The 24,430-nt window shown below is 42.7% G+C and overlaps 1 protein-coding gene across 1 annotated transcript in view; it reads right to left on the reverse strand.

Moving 5' to 3' along the window:
* Positions 1 to 24,135, reverse strand: part of adgra1b (adhesion G protein-coupled receptor A1b) — a gene marked incomplete at both ends in the record, with an annotated part of 168,525 nt that extends 144,390 nt beyond the window's left edge. Inside the window, 2 exons of the mRNA XM_083987586.1 lie at positions 8,680 to 8,751; positions 23,918 to 24,135. Coding sequence (XP_083843712.1) covers positions 8,680 to 8,751; positions 23,918 to 24,135 — 290 coding nt within the window. The remainder of the gene's footprint in view (positions 1 to 8,679; positions 8,752 to 23,917) is intronic.
* Positions 24,136 to 24,430: the final 295 nt, after the last annotated feature.

A 24,430-nucleotide genomic window follows, 5' to 3' on the forward strand; every position in this document is an offset into this window, starting at 1 on the left:
AATAATAAAAGTAATACTATCAACAACAACAATAATGATAACCTACAGTAGGCAAATAAATGTTCTGTCAGTTATGGTAAGTGAATGTGGATATGTCTGGGGATATGTGTATATAGAGTTACAGCTGGATGTTAGTCATGTTGGTGAGAATGGAGTTAATCTGTATTTCTATTTTGAGATGTGTTCACATAGTCATTGATGCCACTCTGCTGTTGAGAGGTTGTTTCTATTCTCCCACTTAAGAAGTATTATCTTGTTAAGTTGATTACTGACCAGCAGGGGTTGTGTGTTTTTCAGTGGCAGTCCCACAGACGAGAGCTCTAAATTATTTCAATGAGTGCCCGCACTTTGAGTTTCCCAGTCTGATTGTTTAGTTGTATTTTGACATGCTGCTGGTAATAAAGCTCTACACTTCCTGTGTACACACTCGCAGTGTTTCTCAATATCGTCCCTCCAGGAAGAAGACATGCCACCTGAGGTTTTTAATATAAAACAGATATGTTGAACTGAACTGTATGGCTGAATGTACAGTATGGTGGCAGGAAAACAGCAAAAACATCATGTAGAGCAAAGTGGTGCAAATCAACAAAACAAAGGAGTCTTTTTACTCCAGTATATTAAATATACGTGGAGGGCAGGGGAGAGTACCGACTCTGATAATGGTCTGTCTAAAATAAAGACCTGGTTTTCTCTTCACTTGAGGTAAACAAAGGCCCTGGCCACAATTTGAGAATTTATGCTACACACACATACAAACAAATGATAACTACCTTTGGGGAGCCTTGCCCCACATATCCGCTGTAGATACAGCTGGAGCAGCTCAAATGAGATGAATGTTTAAACAATAACCATTTTCTACTCCCCCAGCCCTGTGTGTTTGAAGAGCGGGAGCAACCCTCAGTATAAACTCCACCATTTGTGGTTAATGTTTGAAAAGCTACTGAAGTGCTTCCCAATTAATTTAAACTGCACTGTATATCTTTGCAGGCTCAGTTTCTCCCAAGCCATGTGACCCTCAGGATATCAGCCTGTTCACTATGTGACACTAATGGGCAGATTCCTCCCTGAATCCAGATGATTATTACCACATCACACGGCCACACTGATATGGACACGTGCACACACACATACGCTCACTGAGCACAACTGCGAAAAGATGACAGTGGCCAGACCACACAAGCTCAACGCAGCGCCTGTAGACAGAGGACTGTTTTTGTTGTTTTTTTGATAGCCAACAGTATTTAATCACGGTTAGTCTCATTAAATGGATCTCAGTGCTGATGTTATTATCAAAATACCATCAGATTCACTAAAGGTCAAATTCCACATCAAGTACGTAAGCAAATAAAAGTGACGTTTCCTGCAGCTGCTTGGGCACTCATCCAAATGGAAAGTGATGCTTGCATGATGAATTCCATTGTATACGCACTTACTGAAATGAGACGATGACATATATTCATTGGTACGACTCGTCATGTTTCTCAGCAGCATGTTCTGTTGAAATCAGTGCATCAAAGGCACCTTGTTTATTGCCAACGATGTGTCGGAGGGTTAACCACCAGGTGAGAGCAACGAGGACACACTTTTTGTGAAATATCTGAGTTACCATTGCCATGAAATTTGACGCGAACATTCATGGTGGCCACTGGCCAGAGAATAAATACAACTCACTTTCATTCTAACTAGAGCTTTTTCCTCTTGAGTTTTATGCCAGCATGAGGTTCACATTTGTGGTTTTGTGTGAAACGTCTCAAAACCTATTGGACGGGTGGTTAAACTAATAACATTTCCATCAAGCTCAGCTGCGCTGTGTGTTTAACACACGCTGCCGGTGCCGCTAGCTTGGCCTTAGACTCTTGTTCACAATCGTGAGGACTAAATGATGGTTCAAGACAGGAATTCACAGATTATTTGACAATGAAAATAAGCAGTAGTCAAAGCCTGAGTGGAGATACCATAACCAGCACCAATCTAAACAACTTTGAACATCTCAGATATACAACCCATAGGAGCCTAAGAGCAGCAGGATTTCCAGACCAAACACCAACTTCCAGGCCTATGAAAATGACACCAATACAGAGGTGCCAGAAGCTGCACTTTGTATGTCAATCTGAAGCTGGCTCCAAAAGAACAAAAAGTTAATTCTTCATTGACTCGAGTGTTAAAATGCCCACAACTCCACGACAGAAAGAAATATGCCTACTAAGAAAAAATGGTTTTGGTCTCAATAGATTTTTATAAGTCACCATTTAAAATTTTGTAAGGCCTAAAGTTCAGCAAATTTGAGGTCATGGACACTTTGAATGTCAGGTAGAGGAGGCTTATGCTTGTTCCAAATGTGCAATCCATCCAAAAATGGTCAGAGTCAGGTGAAAACAATAGTGGCTCACTCTGACCTTCAAAACTGCTCTTCAGAAACCTATGGGAGGCTGCGTCTACCTTCATATATAGTCTATGAAACAGGACAGTGTCATCACGTTGACAATATTCCAACAAGTTTGGCTTTGTTAGATTTAAGTCCAAAAGCTACTGGATACGTTTTCAGAGAAGGTTGTGATTTGGATTAAAATAAATACTTCGGGTTAACAGACCTTTGTCTTCATGGTAACAACAATAGATGGTTTTGTTGGGTTGTATGGTTGTCCAGGTTCAGGAAAAGGTTGTGGTTTTGGAGACAATAAGTACTGCAAGGTTAGAGGACCTTCATTGCCATGGTTACAACAATAAACACATGGCTAAAAGGATGAATATCACTTTCAAAAGGGAAACAGTACATTTCAATAATCCATCCACCTCCACGACCTGATGATTTGTAAACGTCACCTGACTTCCTCCTTTGATCCATCCATAATCACAAAGGAAACTTGAGGTCACCTAATAATGAAATGTAGCTATGTGTCATATTGAACTGCTTGTAGCTACACACACCTGGGTTGGCTAGATATTCAAGACATTAGTCAGTTTGATGTTTTTCACCATTCAGAAACCTGAAAATGATGCAGCAAATTCCTTCCTCGACCTCTCTCCTCCTTCCAGTTAAAACTCTAACCGGCTCTGTCATGAAATTGACTAAATGTAATGTACACTGGCACCAACTCTGATGCTAATGTGGGATGTGTTTATTAAAACCATTTATTCACATGTTAAATATTCATGGGTCAGTTTGCAGATGCTTTGAGGGAAGGCCTGGCCACACACACTCTGAATTACAGCAAACACTCACCGAGACAGATAACCACTTACTGGGTTGTAAATAAATATGTGTTGACAGGCATTGTGACAGCCTTGTAGCTACTGTTGCCAGAGCATCAAACAGCAATGGACCTTCCTCTCTGTGCGTCTGGATTATGAAAATATTACATACAGGACCTGTGGGTATAAATTAATTATTCAACCTTCTTGGCAAGACACACAGTACAATCAAAAAGCCTATTTGAAACAGTCAACACTCGTCAATGATATGCAGGGAATATTTTGCATAAATACTGACGTTATTATTATTATTTTTATCTTATACAGTATATTTAAAATCACAGCGGTTTTTAAAGCAAAGATGCGTCTTTGAGCAATTGTGCATCAATACCTCTAGAGTGCAATTTATTCCTAGTGGGTGGATGAGCAGCGCTTACAGGGTATTTACTGTGATTTTCTTAGACTTCACATCTGCCTCAGAAGAACAGAACGCCAGTCACATATGCGAAGACACCTTCATTTCAGCCCACACTGACAAAATTAAAACAGTCAAATGAAACCAATAGACACTCAGCATGTAGAGAAAAAGCTCTGAGGGAGCCTGCGCTGTGGCAAAGATTTACTTTGTTAACAGTTCCGCAACTGTATCCTATTTTGGAGCTACTGTTCTCATCAGTGTGAGATATTTCTATCAGAACAAAGCAAAAGGTCAAGGAGAGTGTGAAACAAATTCTTCTAAGAGCTGCTTTTGATCCGAGCCCTGCTGCTCTCTTGCTATTTTTTAAATAGCATAACATAACAAAAAAAGAAACAACTCCCAATGCTCCCAAGCCGCAAATGAATATCATAAATGTTTCTCTTAAATTATGATGGAGTTTACAGCATCCATCTGCCATTTTTTTTTTTAATTGTAGGAGACGATGCGTGACTAAACAGCGTCAGTGAAGTGAAGCAGAGGAGGGACAGAAGGAGAAATGTGTCTCCTCCGTCTCTCCAAACTTGGTCAGTGAATCGGTCACACCCATGGCGCGCACATGTTTCGCCTCAACTGTGACCCAGCAATGGCCTTCTGTAAAATAACAATAAAATCATTCATATTTCAAGGCTTCGCTTTGATCTCTTTCAGGCCTCATCTTACTTTGTGTCTTGTCTTAGGTAAACAGAAATAAAGAGCTACGCGTTTTATGTGAGAAAGTAAAAATCTGGAAAATGTAGACGACCTCTACGAACAGCCACAAAAACAAACAGTCGTGAAGGCAAACAGCTGCAGAGTATGAGCACCGAAGCAGAATATCAATGCAAATAGAATTATGATGTAATTATAGATTAATTGTGCACAGAAGATAGAGAAGGTAGTTAGTACCGGGGGTTTACTCATATAAACTAACTGCATCATTTCAGTGTTTTTAACTGATGTGCATGTTGATTGTAAAGGATGTAAAATAAAAATGGGTCATAATTTGACTATGAGAGGGAAAAAACTCCTCTTTTTACGTTTAATTTCTGTTGTTTATAATGAGACATCTCAGAAGGGAACATTATTTTTTACACTGACATCATTACATAAAGATATTGACAGAAGTGACACACTGATATGCATTTAAACTCTTGAACTGAGCGCTCGGTTTTATAGAAGTATTATTGATCAATGATATTGTGATTTTTTTTCTCTTGATGTCCCAGCCACTAACCTCTGACCTTTGAACGACTGAGTGTAACCCCCGGGGTCAGTTTGGTTTACGATCACATGATCAGGAAGCTTATGTCAGCTGCACTCTGCTCCCCCCCCCCCCCCGAGTCTGGACTTCACCTCCGTCAGCCATTCTCATGCACAACCAGGCAGGAGGATGCGTCCTTCAGCGATCTGCCACACCCTCATCAATCACCTCCCAAGGAGATGCGTTCACGAGGAAGACTGAATAAACGTCAACTTGTTGTTGGGAACAACAGGAGTTGCAAAAACTTTAAAGGACGCCTTCCTCACGCCTCCTGTCATCTGCTTTTCAGAATGAGCAATCGCAGACGCCATTCGGAATTCTGATGGCGTCCTGCGCCGTCGCGCCGAGGTCCGCTCAGTCCGCTCAGTCTGCTCAGCCTGTCCCCACATTCCTCAGGCTAAATAACGTCTGGTCAAACAGATGAAAAAACAGACCCACTACTTTCAATAAAAAACATTTAGAGAGTCTGCTAAGAATATAAGCACTGGCACATCCACCACTGTGACTGTAAAAATAACCACTACTGTAAAGTCAGTTTGTGTGCTGGTCGCCTGCTCATTTCAAGAGCAGTGAGTAAATTTTACAGACTGAAAATAATTGTACCTTATGGTTCTATCGCATAATTCTGTAGTTTCAAGTTAAAGTCATATTGTGTGAAAGTAAAATCAATCTGTTTCATTTAATCCTCTGTTTTTTTTTATCCTAGATGTGAAAAGTGTACAGACCGCCTGCGGCACCCTATACTCTACATTCAACCTGATTCAGGTTGTGGCTATATTCTCTGTACAGTAGGTCTAGTAATAATAATAATCTTATTTTGCTCAATTTAATGTATTTTCAATACAATATATCTAATAAAAACATGATACCGGATGTTCAGAATAATCTGTAGGGGAGTCAGTCTCCTCTGTTTCACACAGATTCTTCACACGCTGAGGGTTTTTCTGCGGTGGGAAACCCATGATGAAGAGGCAAAAGCGAGACTCGGTGTCCTGACCGGAGAACAGTGATGGGCTTTGTTAGGGCTTTTTCCTCCCGTGGGACCCAGTTCTGCTGATGGTAATGGGCTTGTGTCCATATGGGGCGATTCAGGCCATCATCCAACATACAGGGAGCCTCCATTAAGAGGAGGCAATCTAGGCTATAGAGGCAAATCGCTTGTAAAGTGTTTTCATTTTGGAATTAATACACTTGTTAATTATCTTTTGAGTAGTACATGAGCATCAAGGTGATGGTGATAAGTATCAGGGCGGACCTACAGAGGTTTGGTAAACTGCATTGCTGGAAAAAATGCTTCCTGCTCAATCCAGTGAGGGTGGATGGGACTCCAGTTGTGGTACTCACAGTGCTGAAATATTACAGCTGAAGAGGCACTCCACAGATTTTACACATAAAGGTCAGTTTATCCGTCACAAGGAGAGTTACTCAGCCTCTGAAAATAGTGGTATGTCTTTTGTGGTTCTGTAGGAGCTTCTGGAACATGGGGTTTGAAAGATATGGGCATTTATTGAATGCAGGGAGGATCTAACAAAAAAGAAGCTATTCGTGGCATTGTGGGAAATATAAGGATCCAGCTCTTTTTAAAAATTTGACCCATGTTGGGGGCTAAAAATCAGAACATCTTCACCACAGCCGCGTAATTTGCCCACAGAGGAGAACTGCTGTCAACGTTTTCCTCTGTGGCTACTTTCTACCAAAGTAAACATACTGTATATAGTTCCTTTATGAAAACTGCCTTATCTAGAATAACTAGTGGGAATAACTGGAAAAACACATTTACATTTACACTTAGTCATTTGGCAGATGCTTTTATCCAAAGTGACTCACTAGAAAAACACATTGCTATTGATTTTTTATTCACACTAGCTGCATGGCTCTGGGGATGTCAGTGTCAGTTTGTTCACCACTTTGCTTTAAACTAAGATGTCTCAACAACTATTGGATGTATTCCCCTGAAATGTTGTACAGACCTTCATGCTTGCCTCGGGATGCTATGAAACATCCGTGGTGGTCCTTTAAGTTTTCATCTAGGGCCATCATCTGGTGAAAAGTCTGATTTTTCTGCACCTTATTGAGCTACTATATGGCTGTAGCAACTTTTTTTTTTTTAATTGTGTGAGCAGTGAAAGTCCTTCCAACTGCACAGCCTTGGGGTGGAGGTAGAAAAATGTCTTAAAACCAGGAGATATCCAAGCCAAATTATCTGCATGGTCAAATCCCAGCAGTGGTGAATAAGAAAATATGTTGTGTAATTTGGATAAAACAACTCTTTAATGAAAATTTCCATTTCATATAAAAGAAAACAAACTCTGTGCTCTGGGATTTACTGTGTTTCCACTCCCGTCCCCAAAAGCTCTGTTTGTCGAGGTACATTGAGTCCACAGCTGCAGCAGGAGTGGCGCAAACACATACACATGCACATACGTTATTAAGCTTGTCAATCAGCTGCCACTTCACCGCAACCCTCAGATCCAGTCAGTCAGCCAGCCGTGCAGGCAGGCAGTCGGTCGGACGGGGCCAGACGAGAGAACAGCTGGCCGCCACTTTCAACTCACTATGCTACCTGGCTTGGCATCAGCTGCCGGCGACAGACACGTCTCTGCCAAATGCTGCATGTGGCAGGATGGACGGACAGACAGACAGACAGACAGACAGACAGACGGACGGACGGACGTGCTGTACCCGGAGCGTGAGGCGGAGGGAAGGGATAGGGCACGCAAACTTGCTGCTCCAAGAGGTCAGCCATAATGAACCTCTGGCTGAGTGTCCTTTAAAAGCCTCGCAATCATCTCTCCATCACTCCAGAGGGGCTGGGAGGGACGAGGGGGAGAAAAAAGGTTTAATGGCGCTAATAAGGCCCAGGGAGACAGGTGACATCATCCTGACTGGCAACACTGCCACCCAAAAAGGAGGAGGAAGAGGCTGCAAAATGATCCCACTGACATTATTCCAATCTTAATTTAACTGTCAAGCAGTCGGGGGAGGCAGGGGGCCAAACTGACTGTGATAATATTCAAAGCAGTCACTGATGTAGCACGTGTGTGTGTGTGTGTGTGTGTGTGTGTGTGTGTGTGTGTGTGTGTGTGTGTGTGTGTGTGTGTGTGTGTGTGTGTGTGTGTGTGTGTGTGTGTGTGTGTGTGTGTGATTAATATGTGTGCCTCCACGTGCGCACACATCCATCTGAGGATGATTGACTGAAAGGGGAGACAGTTATCAAGCCATCCTGTGCATGTGATTTCAGCCACCCTGTCTGATTTCTTCATCATCAGCCAATGTCAGTGTCACCATCAGGTAGAAAAGCAGTGATCACCGAGGCCGTGTGCAATCAATAGTTGACTGGAGGGAGGAGAGGGGGGGCGGCAGGGAGGCCGTGGTAGAGCTCATCATCAAGCTGCATGCATAGCAGCCCTCTGGGACGCTGCTGCATACATTGGGGGAAATCATCGAGCGCAGTCAGTCACACGTCATCTGAGCTCCGGGATGTGGCTCTGCATTAGGGCTTTTATATGATGCCATATATTATTCCTTTTAATACATTTACTGTGGCAATTGAGGTTAAGCATGAGGGCTGGGAGGTGAAAACAATTGGCAAGACTCCTGCAGGATGAACCAACACCCCCCACCTGGACAAGGATCTCCTAATTTGCACCATGCCCCCATGTGCTTTTCTTTCCCCCCCCTGCTATAAAGCAATACAACTCGTGTGATGACAGCTATTAAGACTCTGGGGAGGATAAAACAGTTAAGAGAGCTTGATTTAAGTACTCACAGTTTTTCCAGGGCAGCCAAGCCATAGAAGGAGCCGTTTCTCAGCAGGGAGATCTTGTTGTTACTCAGGTTTCTGTTTAGGAGCAAAATATGCAAGAGAGCGCAAAGAGAGAAAGAGAGAGAGAGGAAACAAGGTGAGCATACAGAACAAGAGAAGGGAGGTACATTTGTAAATATCACCAAAATAAAGCTGCGGGAAATTACTTATTCAAATGGCTGATAAATTGTTTATCCTCTCACTGTCAATATGATGGCAAGGGGATTTATCTCTGATGAGATTGCGGCTGTAAATTACTCATCCCGGCCACGTTTCTGTCTAGTTTATGGCCGTTTGTGGTTGAGATAGGTAATGATCCAAGCCAGCCCCCCCACCCCTCCACACTCCCTCCACACTCCCTCCATGTCAAAACATCAGCCTAATAGAAAAGCTTAAAGAAATGCCAGGTCAGCGCAATTCAATCATCCATTGCTCACATTACAACAGCAAACAAATCAATGAAAAGCACCACAGGGATCTTTACATGATTAATTAATATTCAGAGGCGATGGAGCACCTTCAGTTGATCGTGACAGCGGGAGTCTGCGCTACGTTTCCTATTTTCCTGCTTTTCAGATAAATCTGTGGAAATGAGGAACTATATGTCCTTCGAGTGATGCATCTTTCTGACGAGGAGAGAAAAGCGGCGCCTGGACAGGACGTCCTGTCGAGTGTGTTACCGGCAGGCACAAACACACCCTCTCAAAATCTTGTCATATTATTCAGCACACTGGGCCTTGAGCTTTCCCTCAAACCTTAACACAGCAGAGAGAAAACACAGAAAAGACTACAATGACACAAACACACACACACCTATATTTCTATACATGTGAGGTCTGTTGATGGTGTGTGTTCCCGAGAGCTGCCAGCCTTGGGGAAATATTTAAAAAGTAATGTAATCTTAAAGGAGACATATTATGCCCCTTTTCCCAGGTGTTTTAAAGACATGTCTGTGACATGCTTCAGTCAAAATACCCCAAGGATCAAACATCACAGCTCTTTTCATCCTCTCAAAACCGCCACGTTCAGAACGGCTGGTTTCAGTGCCTGTCTCTTTAAATGCAAATCAGCCACTGCTCGCCCCGCCCCTTCTACCGGTACCAGGTAGAGGTGGGATTTTGCAAATTCGAAAGCTAGTTACATCACTGGACGACATCTGAGGGAACAGCTCATAAAACCACATGGATTTCAACCTAGGGAGCCTGCAAATTACAAATATATGTCAAAGAGCCTTCAAAAAGTGATATTTCATTATGTCCCCTTTAATAGACATTTTGTTTGCAAGTGTAAGTCATTTCTTTTTTTTAAAGTATATTTTGGGGCATTTTTTGACTTTACTTGATAGCATAGTTCAGAAAGAAATGGGGAGGCAGAAAGAGGAGAAATGACAGGCAGTAAAGGGCCGTCTGATGCGGGATTCGACCCGGGGCTGACTGCAGTGAGGACTATAGCCTCTGCATATGGGGCGCCTGGTCAACCCACTGCACCACACGGTGCCCCGCATAAAGAAATCCAACATGTGAATCAGATCATATTGTCTATACCGGTATTTATATTTAGGAAAAGTCAGCTGTTTGTGGCCATGTGAGAACACAGTGAATTTGAAGCCTGTTATAATAATTTATACAGTCTATAGAGTAAAAGTAGGGCTGTCACAATCATGATATTTTATTAAATAAAATTAATTGCCATACAAATAATTCAAAAAATTGCGATTAATGATTTAATTGTCTTTTTCTAATCATTGTACAAGCCGAAAGAAAGTTTAATAATACACGTTACACCTAACATAAAACATTGGAACATATAAAAAAAAGCACATCTGTTTGCCTTTAGGCTTTGCAACTAAATCCAGGATGCTGCTGTCAATAGATGCTCATCGAAACGCAGTCGTCAAATATAAGAAATGAAGCGCCTTGAGATAAACAGTTTGTGGCGCTCCACTCGTGTGTCATTAAACCATAACAGAAGATAATGTCATTATAACACCAGTCAAACCTCACATGGTGAAAAACGACAAGGAAATACTGATGGAAATATGACATTTATGTTAGTTTCATCCAGATGTTTTTATACCAATAAATGGAAACGATTTTAACGATTATGCAAAATAATTGCTGTGAGTAATATTCCAATCTAATCTAACCTACCCTCAGGTTTATTTCAACTGCAAAATGCATATGCACGTGCATGCAGACTTCATTTAACATCGCAGGACACATGGGCAATATTATCTAACCCTACTTTGCCCATTTAAATGCCTGCCACCACCTGCTGTTAGGCATCAATACTGCAATTGAACTCTACCTTTTGATGTCCAGATTATTTCACTTCCTTTTTGACTAACAACCATAATCACACACAAAAAATGACATCAACAACAAGAAAGTGGCACACAGACACAGTACAACAAATGTTGCTTCAACAAAGGAGGGACATTCTTCTAAAATAAAAATAGCCTTTGTACCATCTAATAGCAATAAGTATACTCAGTCATTTAAACAAATGCCGGCCATCACAAACATTGTGAATGAGGTTGAAAAAAATAGTAGTTCAGCAGGAGCACAACAGTAATAAAACACACACGTCCACCACACAGCGCAGTCCAGTGTTAAGACTCGCCACCTTGTGTTTCAGTCATTTCAGACACAGAATCAAATCTGCTCAACAACTCAGCTAATAAGTTCTACTATGTTTGGCTCCACCACAAACCTTTGATGCAGTGGTTAGGGCTAGAAGCACAGTAATAGAACATGGCAGTACAGGTAGTGTAGCACACCACATAATGAAATGGGAAATGTTTGTCTGGTTACAGGAAAGTGAAGCTATATCCATCCATGTCATACACACAGCAAATAATAAATAGAGACTGCAACACTACTACAGTTTCAGTATATGTATTATACATAATAAGTATGACAAGTTTTAATTAAAGCCTTGACACAGACTTTGTAGATCAGTCTCACACTGCAGGTGATGGCACCATAAACACAATGTTTTCTACTTGTTAGAACAGATGTTTTTGCAGTTGGCAAATTTTAGTATGTGGTGTTTTGTTGAAGCAAATTTCAAAGCTTTAAAGTGGGCGGGTCTGAGCTGGAAATAGATTATGCCATGAACATCAATGCCTTAACAAATATGTGGAAGTATTTTCTTTTTTGTTTTAGTCAAATTGTAAAGACAGTTTGTGTTGCTGGTTCTCACATTGTCAATCCCCTGTAAAGGCCTTTATTAAATTGTTTTAGGTTGTTTCACTACAGCAACAAACAGAGTTATCAATTAGCTGAGTGGGTGGAGACCAAAACAGAGCTAAAATGTATGTATTTGTAAAATTTATTTATTTATTTATTTATTTTCTTCTCTTCTTTTTTTATCATTTTATATTTTACTATATTTTGCCTTACTGTACTTTAATTATTTACTTATGTTGTTATATGTTATGTAATAATTTAGTCGTTCACTCTGATTACATTTGACATGGGTTGTCGGAAGGGATGGTGGGATTCATGTTGGGGGTTTTTTCACTCTAATGCAGACGCTCTGACGTAATGTGAAACTGATGTACTTTTCTGTACTGTCAGCAAAAATTAATAAATAATAAAGAAATTTGAAAAAAAATATAAGCATAACAAACCTTGGACTTGCAGTCGTGGTGCAGCGAGAACAGTTTTCAAATTCCAGTGTTGCTCTTTGTCCTGTTCTAAAAATGATGTTTGCTGCTGCTAATGCCTTATGTTTAAACTCCCTACAGCCATGTTTGCTCAAGTAAAAAAACCGGTTGGTTCTTTATTTTGTTGCAAAAAAAAAAGTTCAATCACAACATCAAAAATCGCCAGCCTGCTTTCCCCACACACACAATTCTATACAGAGCAGTGTGAAAGCGGCTAATGATTTATATTGCGCTTATACTACAGCCCAGATTCACATCATTTTAAACACACCTTGGACGCCGTCTCTGGATTTCATATCTGCTAAAATATTGATTTCTGGAGCCGGCTCTTAAATCATCCACTGCAGGGCTGCTCTGTCTCAGTGACGCTGAGGATATGTGCATGTCCCTGTGATCCGCTGGCTAGAGCTCTACTTTGCATGTGTGATTTTGCACATCTCCTGTCAGCGTATGACCACACACACACACACGCACGCACACACACAGTTGCACAAGGTCATTTTCCACCATCACCCTCCCCATCCTCTATAATAAGGTGGGCTCTGGGAGTGATTGGCCGGGTTTAGAGAGAGAGGGGTAATTGGGATGTGTCACTGGTCTCCTCTGTGACGACAGAGCACTTGTTATGGCTGCAGGGAACGTATACTCAATTTTAACCCTAGGATTAAGCAGTGGGATCCCACAATGCATTGTGCTGAACAGGCGAATTGCTGGGCCAAACTGCTGGGGAGCAGAGTGTGTGCACTGAAAATATCACGGTGGAGACTCTCACACACACACACACACACACACACACTGCATAAACCAATGAAGAAAAGAGAACTAACTATTGACATTTGAACACAGGGATGTGTGCAAATGATACATTTTGCTGTGGACAAAACTAACAACAACAATGCTTTTTCATTTGCACCAGCCCGTTTTGTTTCCTCCTTGTAACAAGCATGCTTATAGTATGCATATTCTTTGGGGAAAGTACCCATCCCTCCCCAGAGTGATAGCAGTTGTCTTGGCAGGAAAAGAAGGAATGAAGACAGGAAGTTCCCTCTCAGCAAACAGCCAGGATGGACACAAGCTAGTGTCAGCAAATTCATGTCAACATCCAAGATTGTATTTACATTTGGGCCTTTCCCAAATGGGAGAATCAGTCAGAATGGAATAGAATGGGTTATAAGTGTCAGATAAAATCAGCGAAACAAGAGATATATGATACACTCTTTACCTGTTGGAGCCTGACAGGCCTGTCATGCCTAGTTACAGTTGCTACTGGACAATCGCCCCTTAGGGGAGGGATTTAGCACACCATAAACCAAACAGGTGGGAGCTTGTAAACTTCGGCGTGCAAAAGTACTTTCTCTTTCTCCACAGATCAATCAGGGGACCTGGGCTGTGTGGGAATGGACTATGAGATTTGCAGGCAGCCGTTTAGGCAGGCAAAAGTGAGTAAGCAACAATTCATATGGATTTTTATTGTTGCTGTTGATCCAGACATCAATATTCTACTGGGTTTCTGTCAGATTGGATTCATTTTGACACAAAGCTTTCTGAGAGCAGAAAAGTGCAGCAGATACACATAAGCCAGCGTGCAGTCGGCCGGACATGGTGAGAGAGACTGAGTGGGTCAATTTCACAATATTTCACACACAGATTTATTGACAAATAACCAAAGCCCTCATAATAGTTTCGGTTTCAGAGGCCAAGTGGAGTTGATTCTTTTTTATTTCCAGGGCCTCGCTCTGCACACCACCGCTTTCCAAGCTGTGGCACAACAGCAGCAGCTCCTTTTAAAGCCACGTACGGATGGAGTGATGAAGTGACGACACTGAGATCATGGGATACCGAAGCTGTCGCTGGGTTTTGTCCCATGTCTCTTCTGTTTCCCCCCCCACCACAACGCTACAGTACACCTCCCCCTGCGGACGGACGCCCCACTAAGGGACAGGCGGCCTCTGTTTGTGCAAGCTCAAGCGTATCCTGTGCTGTTCTATGCTGCCTGTGTGTGTGTGTGTGTGTGTGTGCGTGCGTCTGCTCGCCGACCCCTGCATGCCTATCTCAGGCCTCTGTGTAACGTCCAGGAAATCACAGGAAAAACAGAATTGAACATTATGTAAACAGCCCATGACAAACTTCTGGAGCAACCATCCAACTCTCTATTTACATTATCAATTATGCTCTATGTGGATAAGCTGCTTTCAATGAGGGAGGAGAGCAGAGATTCGCTATTGTCTCTGTGGGCTGCAGCAAATGGTCTATGTCATTGCTTACTCTGCTCCTACGCCAGCCAGAGCCAGACGTGTGGATTATATCTAGTAAATACTGCACTTTTGCAATTTTCCCATATGGGAGAGAGGGTTCTCCGTGTGAAAACTCTGAGCTCAACATTGCAAGGCAGAACCGCTGAAAAAGGTTGATCATTTAATTGCTGTGTTACTAAATAATTTAACTTCCAATGATATTGAAAAAGCACTTTTAAAATCAACCTTTATATGAATGTAACCTTTTTAAGCAATACAATAACCCCCCTGTTTGAAAAACCTGAGAAATATTACAGTCAAGTCAACAGACAATTAATCTGAGACTAATTTGATTAAGTTCAACCAACATCTTCTGTTTGCAGATAATTTGCCCTTCAGCTCTTTGAGCAAAAGGATTTTTCATTATTTTCTGACATTTTAGAGACACAGTAATCAAGCAGTTCATCAATAATAAAAAATAATTTACAGCTAAACCTAATAATTCCGCAGTGACAGTTTGATTCACTCCTCGGGCTGTCGAGGCAACAATCTGGGTGATTAAACACAGCGAGTGAGATTCATATCAGCTCTTCCCTAAAACAGGAGCTCTGGCTTTCGTTCTTCCTCCACAGCTGGAATATTTCTGTGAGGTCCAGCAGAGAAGTCACAGTGTAGCCGGGCCGCCATGCACCAGAGACATCCAGCTATATTATTATAGGAGAGGAGGAACAAAAATAGCTTCAGCAGATGCCCTCCAACACACCAGTCCGGAGGACCAAGTGGAGTAAAGATCACAATGTGAACTATTGCAAACATGTGGATCCACTGGCCTCGAGGTTTCTGGCCACTTCTCCTCACGCAGCCAAACGTTTTGTTATTTTAGAAGATCGAGTTACTTGACGGAGCTAACCAAAATAACATATTTCATATCTACTAACATTGACCTTGGATGGGAAACAGACATTGCTTTGGGGGTTACCAACAGATGTACGTATGAACAGAGATTCACCCGGGCTCGAGATGACAGTGTCTGTGACGCCACCCTTCTTAACAGAGATTACACCCTGATAAGAGCAATGGTCCTTTTCAGAAGAGGGAAATGTTGCTAGAAATTCTAAGGATTTAACATCAATGCACTGAAGATTTATCATATGTCGTATTCAATCATAGAAAAATGATTATAAAAACTATTGCTGAGAAGGTAGAGACTCTACTGACCTACACTGCACTTCACATTGTGACATCCTCTTGACAGGAAGCAACGGGGCCGACTCAAAATATAGTCCTGAGGAGTTTTGTAGCGTTTGCACGAGTCTGTAAAACACTCTGATTTTGAGTATTCCCTTATTGAACCTTTTATCTCCTCACTCTTCTCTACAATCACAGAGCAGAGCAGTGATCATTAACATACTGTTGCAGACACTTGGATTTCCTCATTCAAATTACCAACATCTTTGGTCCCAGTTTATGCAGCCAATCAGCAGAAATTCTCTGAGTAACTTGTTGAAATATAATGAAACTTGACTGGTTAAAGGTGCCCAGTCTAGTTCTGACCACCAGCAAAGAAGCCAAGCACAGCCCTTGGAAGTACTCCAACATAGAGACAGACATCCCTAAACACCTTATCGAGCAATGGGTAGACACCAGGCTCTCACTTAGGGATGTTAGGGCACCGTTTAGTGTCTTTATGGTGGGTTTAAGGGGATTTGTAATAGTCACTGCAGAATCTGCCAGCATTAGGGGCCTATTTTCCCCTCCAGGGCCCTAAGCATGTCCCTGTTAGTCTCTCTTGATGGTGCACCTCTGCATGGAAAAGTGAATCATGGGCCATGTCACTTTAAGTTCTCTAATCTTATCATTGTTTTAATTACGGTAAATGTATCAACCTAATAATTCTGCATCGAGACTTCCAGTATTTCAAACAAGTAGCTCAGTAAAAATAAGAAAACAAAGTTACATCTACATCTGTTATTAATAGTAACAACATTTCACATCCAATGCAGCTCATCTCACATTGTTTTAGCCACAGGTTGTGAATGTGCTGTTCGCCAAACGCCTCCTCGGCCAACAAAAGGTGGTAAAAGGCCTCAAGTGAATCCTCAAATCCTTATTATTTATAACTTCAATTACTCACAAATGTTGGAAGATAAACCTAAATGGACTTGATTGGATTCCAGTTACATAAAATGTTACCAAACTCCCACCCTGTCTCTGAATTTGTCAAAGTAATTAAAGTCTAATCATTAATTTTTCAAAGATATAGACGGTGGATGTTTAAAGTTCCATTGGTAGCCAAGCTGAGTATACTTTGGGAAACCATTCATCTAAATTAGTGTTTGGCTGAGAAACGCAGGTGAGCTGATTTTTATTAATACATTTTTGACACTTAACAAGATATATACACTATTTGATGCAAACACAATGAGCATGTACAAACACACACACACACAGTCACACCACCACAGCGCTGATACAGGCATGCCAAGACTCCCATGAGACAGGCAGGAGAGTTAATATGCTTCCCACTGTGAACAGAAGCAGCACACCTCAGGGTTTCAATCACCTTGTTTTACAATGAGCCAGAAAACAAGGAAAAGACAACACGCTTCGAAGTTGGCCTCCACCGCTCTCTCAAATTTATGACCCTTTAAGTAACATTAGTATTTACTCAGCGGTGCAGGGAGGAGGCAGGGAAAGCAGAGTGGAGAAGTATCCTTGGCAGACGCCGTATTTATCTTTACCTAATATTTTTAGATGGTAAGTCTGGGTTTCGACACATTCTTGGTTTTTCAAGAGTAACGCACAATTTACAGACCCTCGTCTCTCCCCCAGCAGTCATGACCTCTTCATCCAGTGAATCATCAATGTCTGAAGCGAAAGTGATCAACTGTTTTATTAAAGAGCGCCAAGTGAACGGAGGACGCGGAGCTTCTCAGACGGCCGATCTGAAGGACGGTGGCGGGTCTGCGCAATCTCAAGAGTGAGACGTATCGACAGAAGCCTGAGAGAAACCTTGACAAAATACTGACAAAGACATTGATCAATGTCTACTTATAGAGGAGTTTCTAACATGCAGCGACTTTACACTTCACCCCAACTCTGTCCATCCTAAACACGTTTGTAACACAAGGGCAAATTGTTCTTGACTTGAGCTATTGCAAAGGAAGAAAGTGCCAGGCATCTAAAAGTATTACTCCCTCTGGGGCTCAGACGACTGATATTGGAGAGAGCACTCATCTAAAGATGAACCCTTTGCTTCTGTTTTTTTTTTCTTCTTCTTTTTTTGAATCTTCCATATCAGTGGAGATAAGGACGAGAGAAGCCAAGAGAGTGAAAGTGACTGGCATGACTCCTCCACCCCACGGTGCCAGATGTTGGACTCCACATATTGTATCAGGGTCATTTCGGTCACATCTCTTAAGATTAACAGCCGGCTCCCTGCGTTATCTGTGTGACATATCATTTAAGGCCTTTTTATGCTCCGAGTGGCTCCATGCAACGCCCTGATCGCCGAGTTTGTCAGTGAAGTAAATGCACAGGAGAATATGGACGGGCTATGTGTGCATGTCAATGAAATATTCATGTAGAAGTACTCAGAACTCTGAAGAGGGTAGAGCACAAACAGCACCTCGGCAGACGAGAAAAAAAGCCCCCAAGGAATAACGGCAAGGGAAAATAAAAGAGAGGGAGTGAATAAGAGAGGAGGGGAGAAAAGAATATACAGAATTATATTTATAGCTGCACTCAAAATAAGTCAAGGAAATGCAGAGAGACGTTTTAGCAGAAAGGAGTAAGAAAATTAAGTGTGTGCCACGGTTGTTCACGAGAATGCACTCAGAGCAGCGTAAACCTCTGACCCCCGGATCATGGTATAGAGTGACATGACAGCTTGTCCCAGCACAGTGGAGAGGCAGAGTATTTAAACTCTGCAGAACAGTTTACAGCCTGTGGTGTCTCGCGGGTCTTTCTCGACATTGGCATGATGACTGACATATTCTTGTAGTGGTTTGGAGCTCGCTACGTCCTCGTCCTGATCGCTTCCCTCTAGACACCACAAACAGCCCCTCCTGTCTGCCTCCGAACGGACGATGATGAGGAGGAACAGGAGGAGGAGCCACGGAACGGCAAAAAACACCTCCAGCTCCAGTTAAATGCCCTTGTTTTCTCCCACTCAGATGGGATAGGAGCTCAGCGTGGTGCTGTCAGTGAATGTAAACTATTCCAGAGGAAGAAGAAGATCACTTTCAGCAGCTGAAAGCTCCTGCAGCGCTGCAACAGTTAGCTGAATAAAATAAAAAATAAAAAATCTGCTATGGTTCTTCTATGAATTCAAGCTGTCTCCAACTTAAACTATTACAGAACAGTGGAACATTTTTTTTTTAGGCTGTCAAAACAAAGGCGTCTAAAACTATGAAGCAAAAACCCCCCCGACAGTCTTCTGAAACACGACTGAAGTAACATTTGAGGATGGAAACTCAAATGAAAAGTAAGTGGATGCATTAACTAATGAAATTCTGATGCAAAATTTTCATCAACAACCTGCCGGAACAAATTAGCGACAAATAGTGTTAGCTGCAGTAACATTAGCAGCTTATTAGTAACAAAGTAACAGTTGAATTTTGTAAACTAATGTAACAAATGCAGGAAAGAACAGAATAAAGGGCAGGATACCACTTATAAAAAGCAAAGCGTATAGAGTTCAAACTGCAGTGACAGTTTCTGGCTGCTTGCAGTGAGCAGAAACAAACTGTGACCCTACACTGGCACACGATCACCTTCTGAAAATATAATGTGCAGCAATTAGTGCCTCATTACACATACAGCAGAGGGGCAAGATTAGCAGCAGTGTTTCAGGTAAGTACACGCTCGCTAATGTTTCACAATGTTTAACAGCTGATGGCTAACTACAACTCTGTCGTTTTGTGCTGGGCTGTTAATCAGAGCTTTTTGAGAAAGATCCGACTCCCAGATGGCAGAATGAAACTCCTCATCCAACTTTAACGGGAGCGTGCCTATGTTCCCTCAGCCCTATGTTCCCTCTGGATTCTCTCTACCTATCTGGACTCTGTCTATCTGGCCTGTCTAGCCTCTACCTGGTCTTTTTACTAAACTTAACCAACTCCTTTCTTCATTGCCTAAACCCAACCAATGGTGGGACCAAAGGGCTGTGGGAATAGGGCCTAATTTTCAGTGACAACAAAAGTTAGAAATGAGGGAACATAGGGCTGAGGGAACATAGGGCCTAATTTTCAGTGACAACAAAAGTTAGAAATGAGGGAACATAGGGCCTAATTTTCAGTGACGACAAAAGTTAGAAATGAGGGAACCTAGGGCTGAGGGAACATAGGGCTGTGGGAACATAGGGATGACCCCACTTTAACAACAGAAGATTTGCACCAGAATTTGTCTGAACGTGAGGAAAACATCTTATAATCATGTGGCATCAGGACTGGGGTTGGTGAGCCAGGTGTATACTCAGCCACCACAGGAAAAATAAGCATGGGCTGGAGTTATTTTTTCTATCAGGCCAAAACAGAGACTACAGTGACCCTAGGGTGACCCTAAACAATAAAGTTTTACTACAACACAGGATGGTCTCCCGAAAAGGTCCATGTCTGTAACATTTACACAACTCTGGGAAAAAAACACACACACACACACTGAGCTCCACTCAGCAGGTAAGAATAAATATTCAGAATAATATGCAAATAGAGTGTGACCCCGGTGTGGTTACGACACCACAGCTCAGCAAGAGGCGAACCAGCAGCAGTTGTACTACAAACTTTATAAGTTTTCAGTTATGCAAGTTCACAGTGTGCATCTCTTTGCATGCAGTTTCCAGCAGCGAGGAGACTCTGAGGCTCAGTCACAATCAGCTGTGACTGTGCGACAAGCCCCCCCACCCACCACACCACCAGCCACCACCCACCCACCCACCCACCAGCCCCTCCACCCAAACAATCAGTTTGCAGCAGTCACATCATCTAAATCAGCCTCAGTCTCAGCTATCAAGCGACGTTTTACCAAACGCTTCCCATCCCCACTTTCCCCCCCGCGCCCTTTCTGTCACTCCTTCTGCTCCTCCGATGGCTCTTTCACCGCCTCTTCATGTCTATCTCCCATCTTCACTCAATCCTCTTGTCTCTTCCACGATCTGTCCCCCCCCACCCCTCTCTCCCTTGGATGAGCAGAGGAGGAGGAGGAGCGCGTCCTCCTGTTCGAGCAGCGCCAGAGACAGGTGTCGGCTACAATCTCGGCTGCTATACCCTCTGCAGAGAGAGAGAGAGAGAGAGAGACGGTGTTCTGCTGCTCAGCGGCGTTGAAACGATTACACCAGATAGGTCCCAAGGTCAACAGAGCTGTCAGACCGTGCTCCAAAGCCCTCAACTCCTCAGCCCTCCCCCACGGAACGATAAGGAAAACAGGCGGAGGTGTTTATCGGGGGGCGCCGAGCAGCACGCGGTTCATTTTCGTTCTCTTATTTATGCCGCTGTTCTTTCATTTGCCTCTAAATTGATTGTGAGATGCCGCTTTATTGTAGGGTTCGCTCCGCAGATACCTTCAGAGATACAATAATAAAAAAGAGCAACAAAGTCCGGTCTGTGCTTTAATTAGACACGGCCCTGGATGTGGGGTAGTGTACTTGAACGTGACACATTGCTTCATGATGGAAATGGCTCTACAAGGAGCTCATTGTCTAGACAGAAGGTAAGATCAGGAGCAAATGAGAAGAGCACGTGGTGAGACATTTGGGAGATTAGTGTGGCGGTCTACGGGGGGGGGGGGGGACCGGTATGTGCATACTTCCCTTGATATATCTGTTTATTTGCACAGCACATCTAAACAAAAGAGCGAGCAGGGAGGCCACTTCAGCCCGACAAAGGTCACATTTCCTAACGCAGGAAAACTGCTTCCTGGCGTTCCTGGCCAGCGAGAACTTGGCTGTTGGATTTAGCTCACCAAGGAATAGGACTGACAGAGGAACAGGCACATTTGTACTGGGGCATACACACACTACCTCAGATTCCTCCAGTGAACTGAGGAAAAGGTGTCGTTAGTTTGTGTCAGACACTTACTATGTGTTCTTTTCTTTTCTTTTTTTTTAAACGGAAAACATGGAGTCTTGGTGTTATTTATTTGTGTGGGCCCCTTTAAAAACCAAACTTCATCAATACCGGCAAGCTACAAAACAGGTCCGCCTTTGACGCACATTGAAAAACAAAACAGAGCCTTTAACCATTCTCCACTTAAAGGAACAAAAGCACCCCTGCCTACACGGGCGCAAACACCACTCCAAATAAATTGCAGTAAGCAAAGTGCTACCATTAATCAACAGCGCTCGTAGTTCAGAACGAGTGGATGGCTGTAACTTGTCAAGGGCCTTTACATTTAGTATTTGCTTTTACACCCTAAAAGCAGACCTCAAGTTTCTAAGAATAAAACCGTCTATTAATCTAGCAGTCAATCTGAGCACCTGTAGAGAGAGGGAGAGGGGGGAAGTTATCAACCCCTTGAGTGTTTGAAGTGCTATTTCATCTACGAGAGAGGCACAGATGAATACTAAGGAAGGTTTCTCAAAGTCCCCCCGTCCAAATGCAAAATTTATGTTTGAATATAATGCAAATAACATCCCTGAAGAGCGCGGTTAAACGCAAAAGATGTGTAACGACACAGGACAGGTGAGGCTGGAATGTGGCTTACACGGGGACAGCAGGTCTCAAAGGTGCGTTCAAGAGCACCGCGAGGAACGGCCTTCTTGCCATTATGTCAATCAGTGATTCAGTTAGTGAAAATTTACAGTGACTAACAGCTGCTCCTGCCTGCCAACTATTTTACAGTATGCACAATATGGCTGCAAATAATCGTTATTTTTCACTACAGGAGAGAAATATTGTGTTCATCGGTCTATAGAGTGACTGGCTGCTCATCACTAACAGCAAGAGGAGAGCTCTACACTACCATTTCAGTTTATAAATGTCTCCTACTGAGGCTGCAGCACATTTCATCTCAAATTTAACACTAGAGTTTATCAGAGCCGACCAGGACGGGGTGACTCCTTAAACTCGGCGGAGTGGTGAACTTGGGAAGACATTAAAATTTGAAAGTCTCATCCCACTGCATGAATTTCAACAGGCCTTTTTGGACCTTTGTAGAGATAGAGACGTGTGCGCTCATGTGTGACTGGCTGTGTTTTGTTTGGCCTTATCTTGATCTCGGCGAGAGTAGCTGATTACACAAAGGCCGTGATAGCGATCCTTTTCATTATCGAACAATGTGTTGATTATTTTTTAATCAATCATTTAATCCCTATTATATCAACTGAAAAAGTTTCTCCTGTCATCTCTTTATCTAAACAACAGCCTCAAACTAAAAGATGAAACATTTGAAATTTTATCCCAAAAAAAAGAGAGGAAAATCTCCCATTCATGAGGCTGGAACAAGGAAATATTTTCACTTTAGTAATTAACTCATTGTTTAGGTGAATTATGTAAAGTCGTTGCTGAATAATTTTTATATTAAACCAGTTGATCTAATAAATCAACTATGTAACTAACTCCTAATATCACATAACCTGTGCAGAACACCTGCACGTTATCATGTACTCTTTGTCATGTTGTACAAGGCAGCCAGGTTTAACAACATTCCACAACTGCTTGATAAATGCAATGTAAACACTTGTGTTATATTAGTATTTACTCATCATATATTAGTATTAATCACTATGGTACTTCTCCATTATGAGTTTGAAGTTGCTGTTTCTGTGTCTTTTGCAATATGATGACAAAATGTCACTAGAAAAGTGCATCAGGTCTGAGTTTAGTGTATATATCTTGTTACGTGAGTTTTATTTTTGTCAATAAAACGTGATGTTCCTATAAGACTGCTCTGATTTTAAATGTGGTTTCTTCTCAAACTCACTTAATTCTGCATAACAGGTTCACTGATGGACTGTGTCAGAGCTGTTTAACCTCGTAGAATCAATTAAATTGCACTTCATGCTGCTATCCTATAATTTAGGTCCCCTGACTGCAGTTTAAGGGTCTCCAGGGGCCTTTACAGACCCCTCCTCTGAACCCCCCAGAAAAAATACTATCTGCTTATGGAGACGACTATTAAATTTGAGTAAAATGATGTGTGGTTCTTTCTTTGCAGTCCAGTTTAGATAATTAGATTACTGGGACAATGTCATGTTTTATGAATATGGTCTGGGACACATGTAAAGGGCCCCCCCTCCCCTCCCCACTTTGTGTGTCTTGAAAGATGCTGTCAGCGTTGATGACACCTATAGGCTACTCACAGGGAAACGGTTCTGTTGGGCACGAAGCTGGGCTGCAGCGTGTCCAGCAGGTCCACATCGTCACACACCACTTTGACTCGGACGTGCTGCCTGCTCAGCTCCTTGGAGCGCTCCGCCGTGCAGTGACAGCTGTCAACGATCAGGTCGGGACAGTTTCTGTTGCTCAGGCTGGACCCCCACAGCCCCACGACCACGCACAGCAAACTCAGCGCCCTCATGGTGATGATGATGATGGTGATGGAGGTGATGGTGGTGGACGGAGACTATCTTTAAATGCGCGCTCCTGTCCTCCCAGCTTGTGGGACAGGTCGGGACCATTTCACATCGCCTTCCGTTCCGTTCAACTTTTACAGCCTGTGCTCGAGCTGCTGCAGTCCGGATCTCATGCCCCGCCGCTCACCTGCTGCGTCCCCCAACAACTGCAAACTTTCGGCGCCACTTCTGCGACTCAATCCAGGAGTGAAGTTGGACCTGGATCGCTGCATCTTTGCCATTCTCTGCTCATATGAAGTC

Source organism: Trachurus trachurus (genome assembly GCF_905171665.1).
Source record: "Trachurus trachurus genome assembly, chromosome: 15".
Taxonomy (NCBI): Eukaryota; Metazoa; Chordata; class Actinopteri; order Carangiformes; family Carangidae; genus Trachurus; species Trachurus trachurus.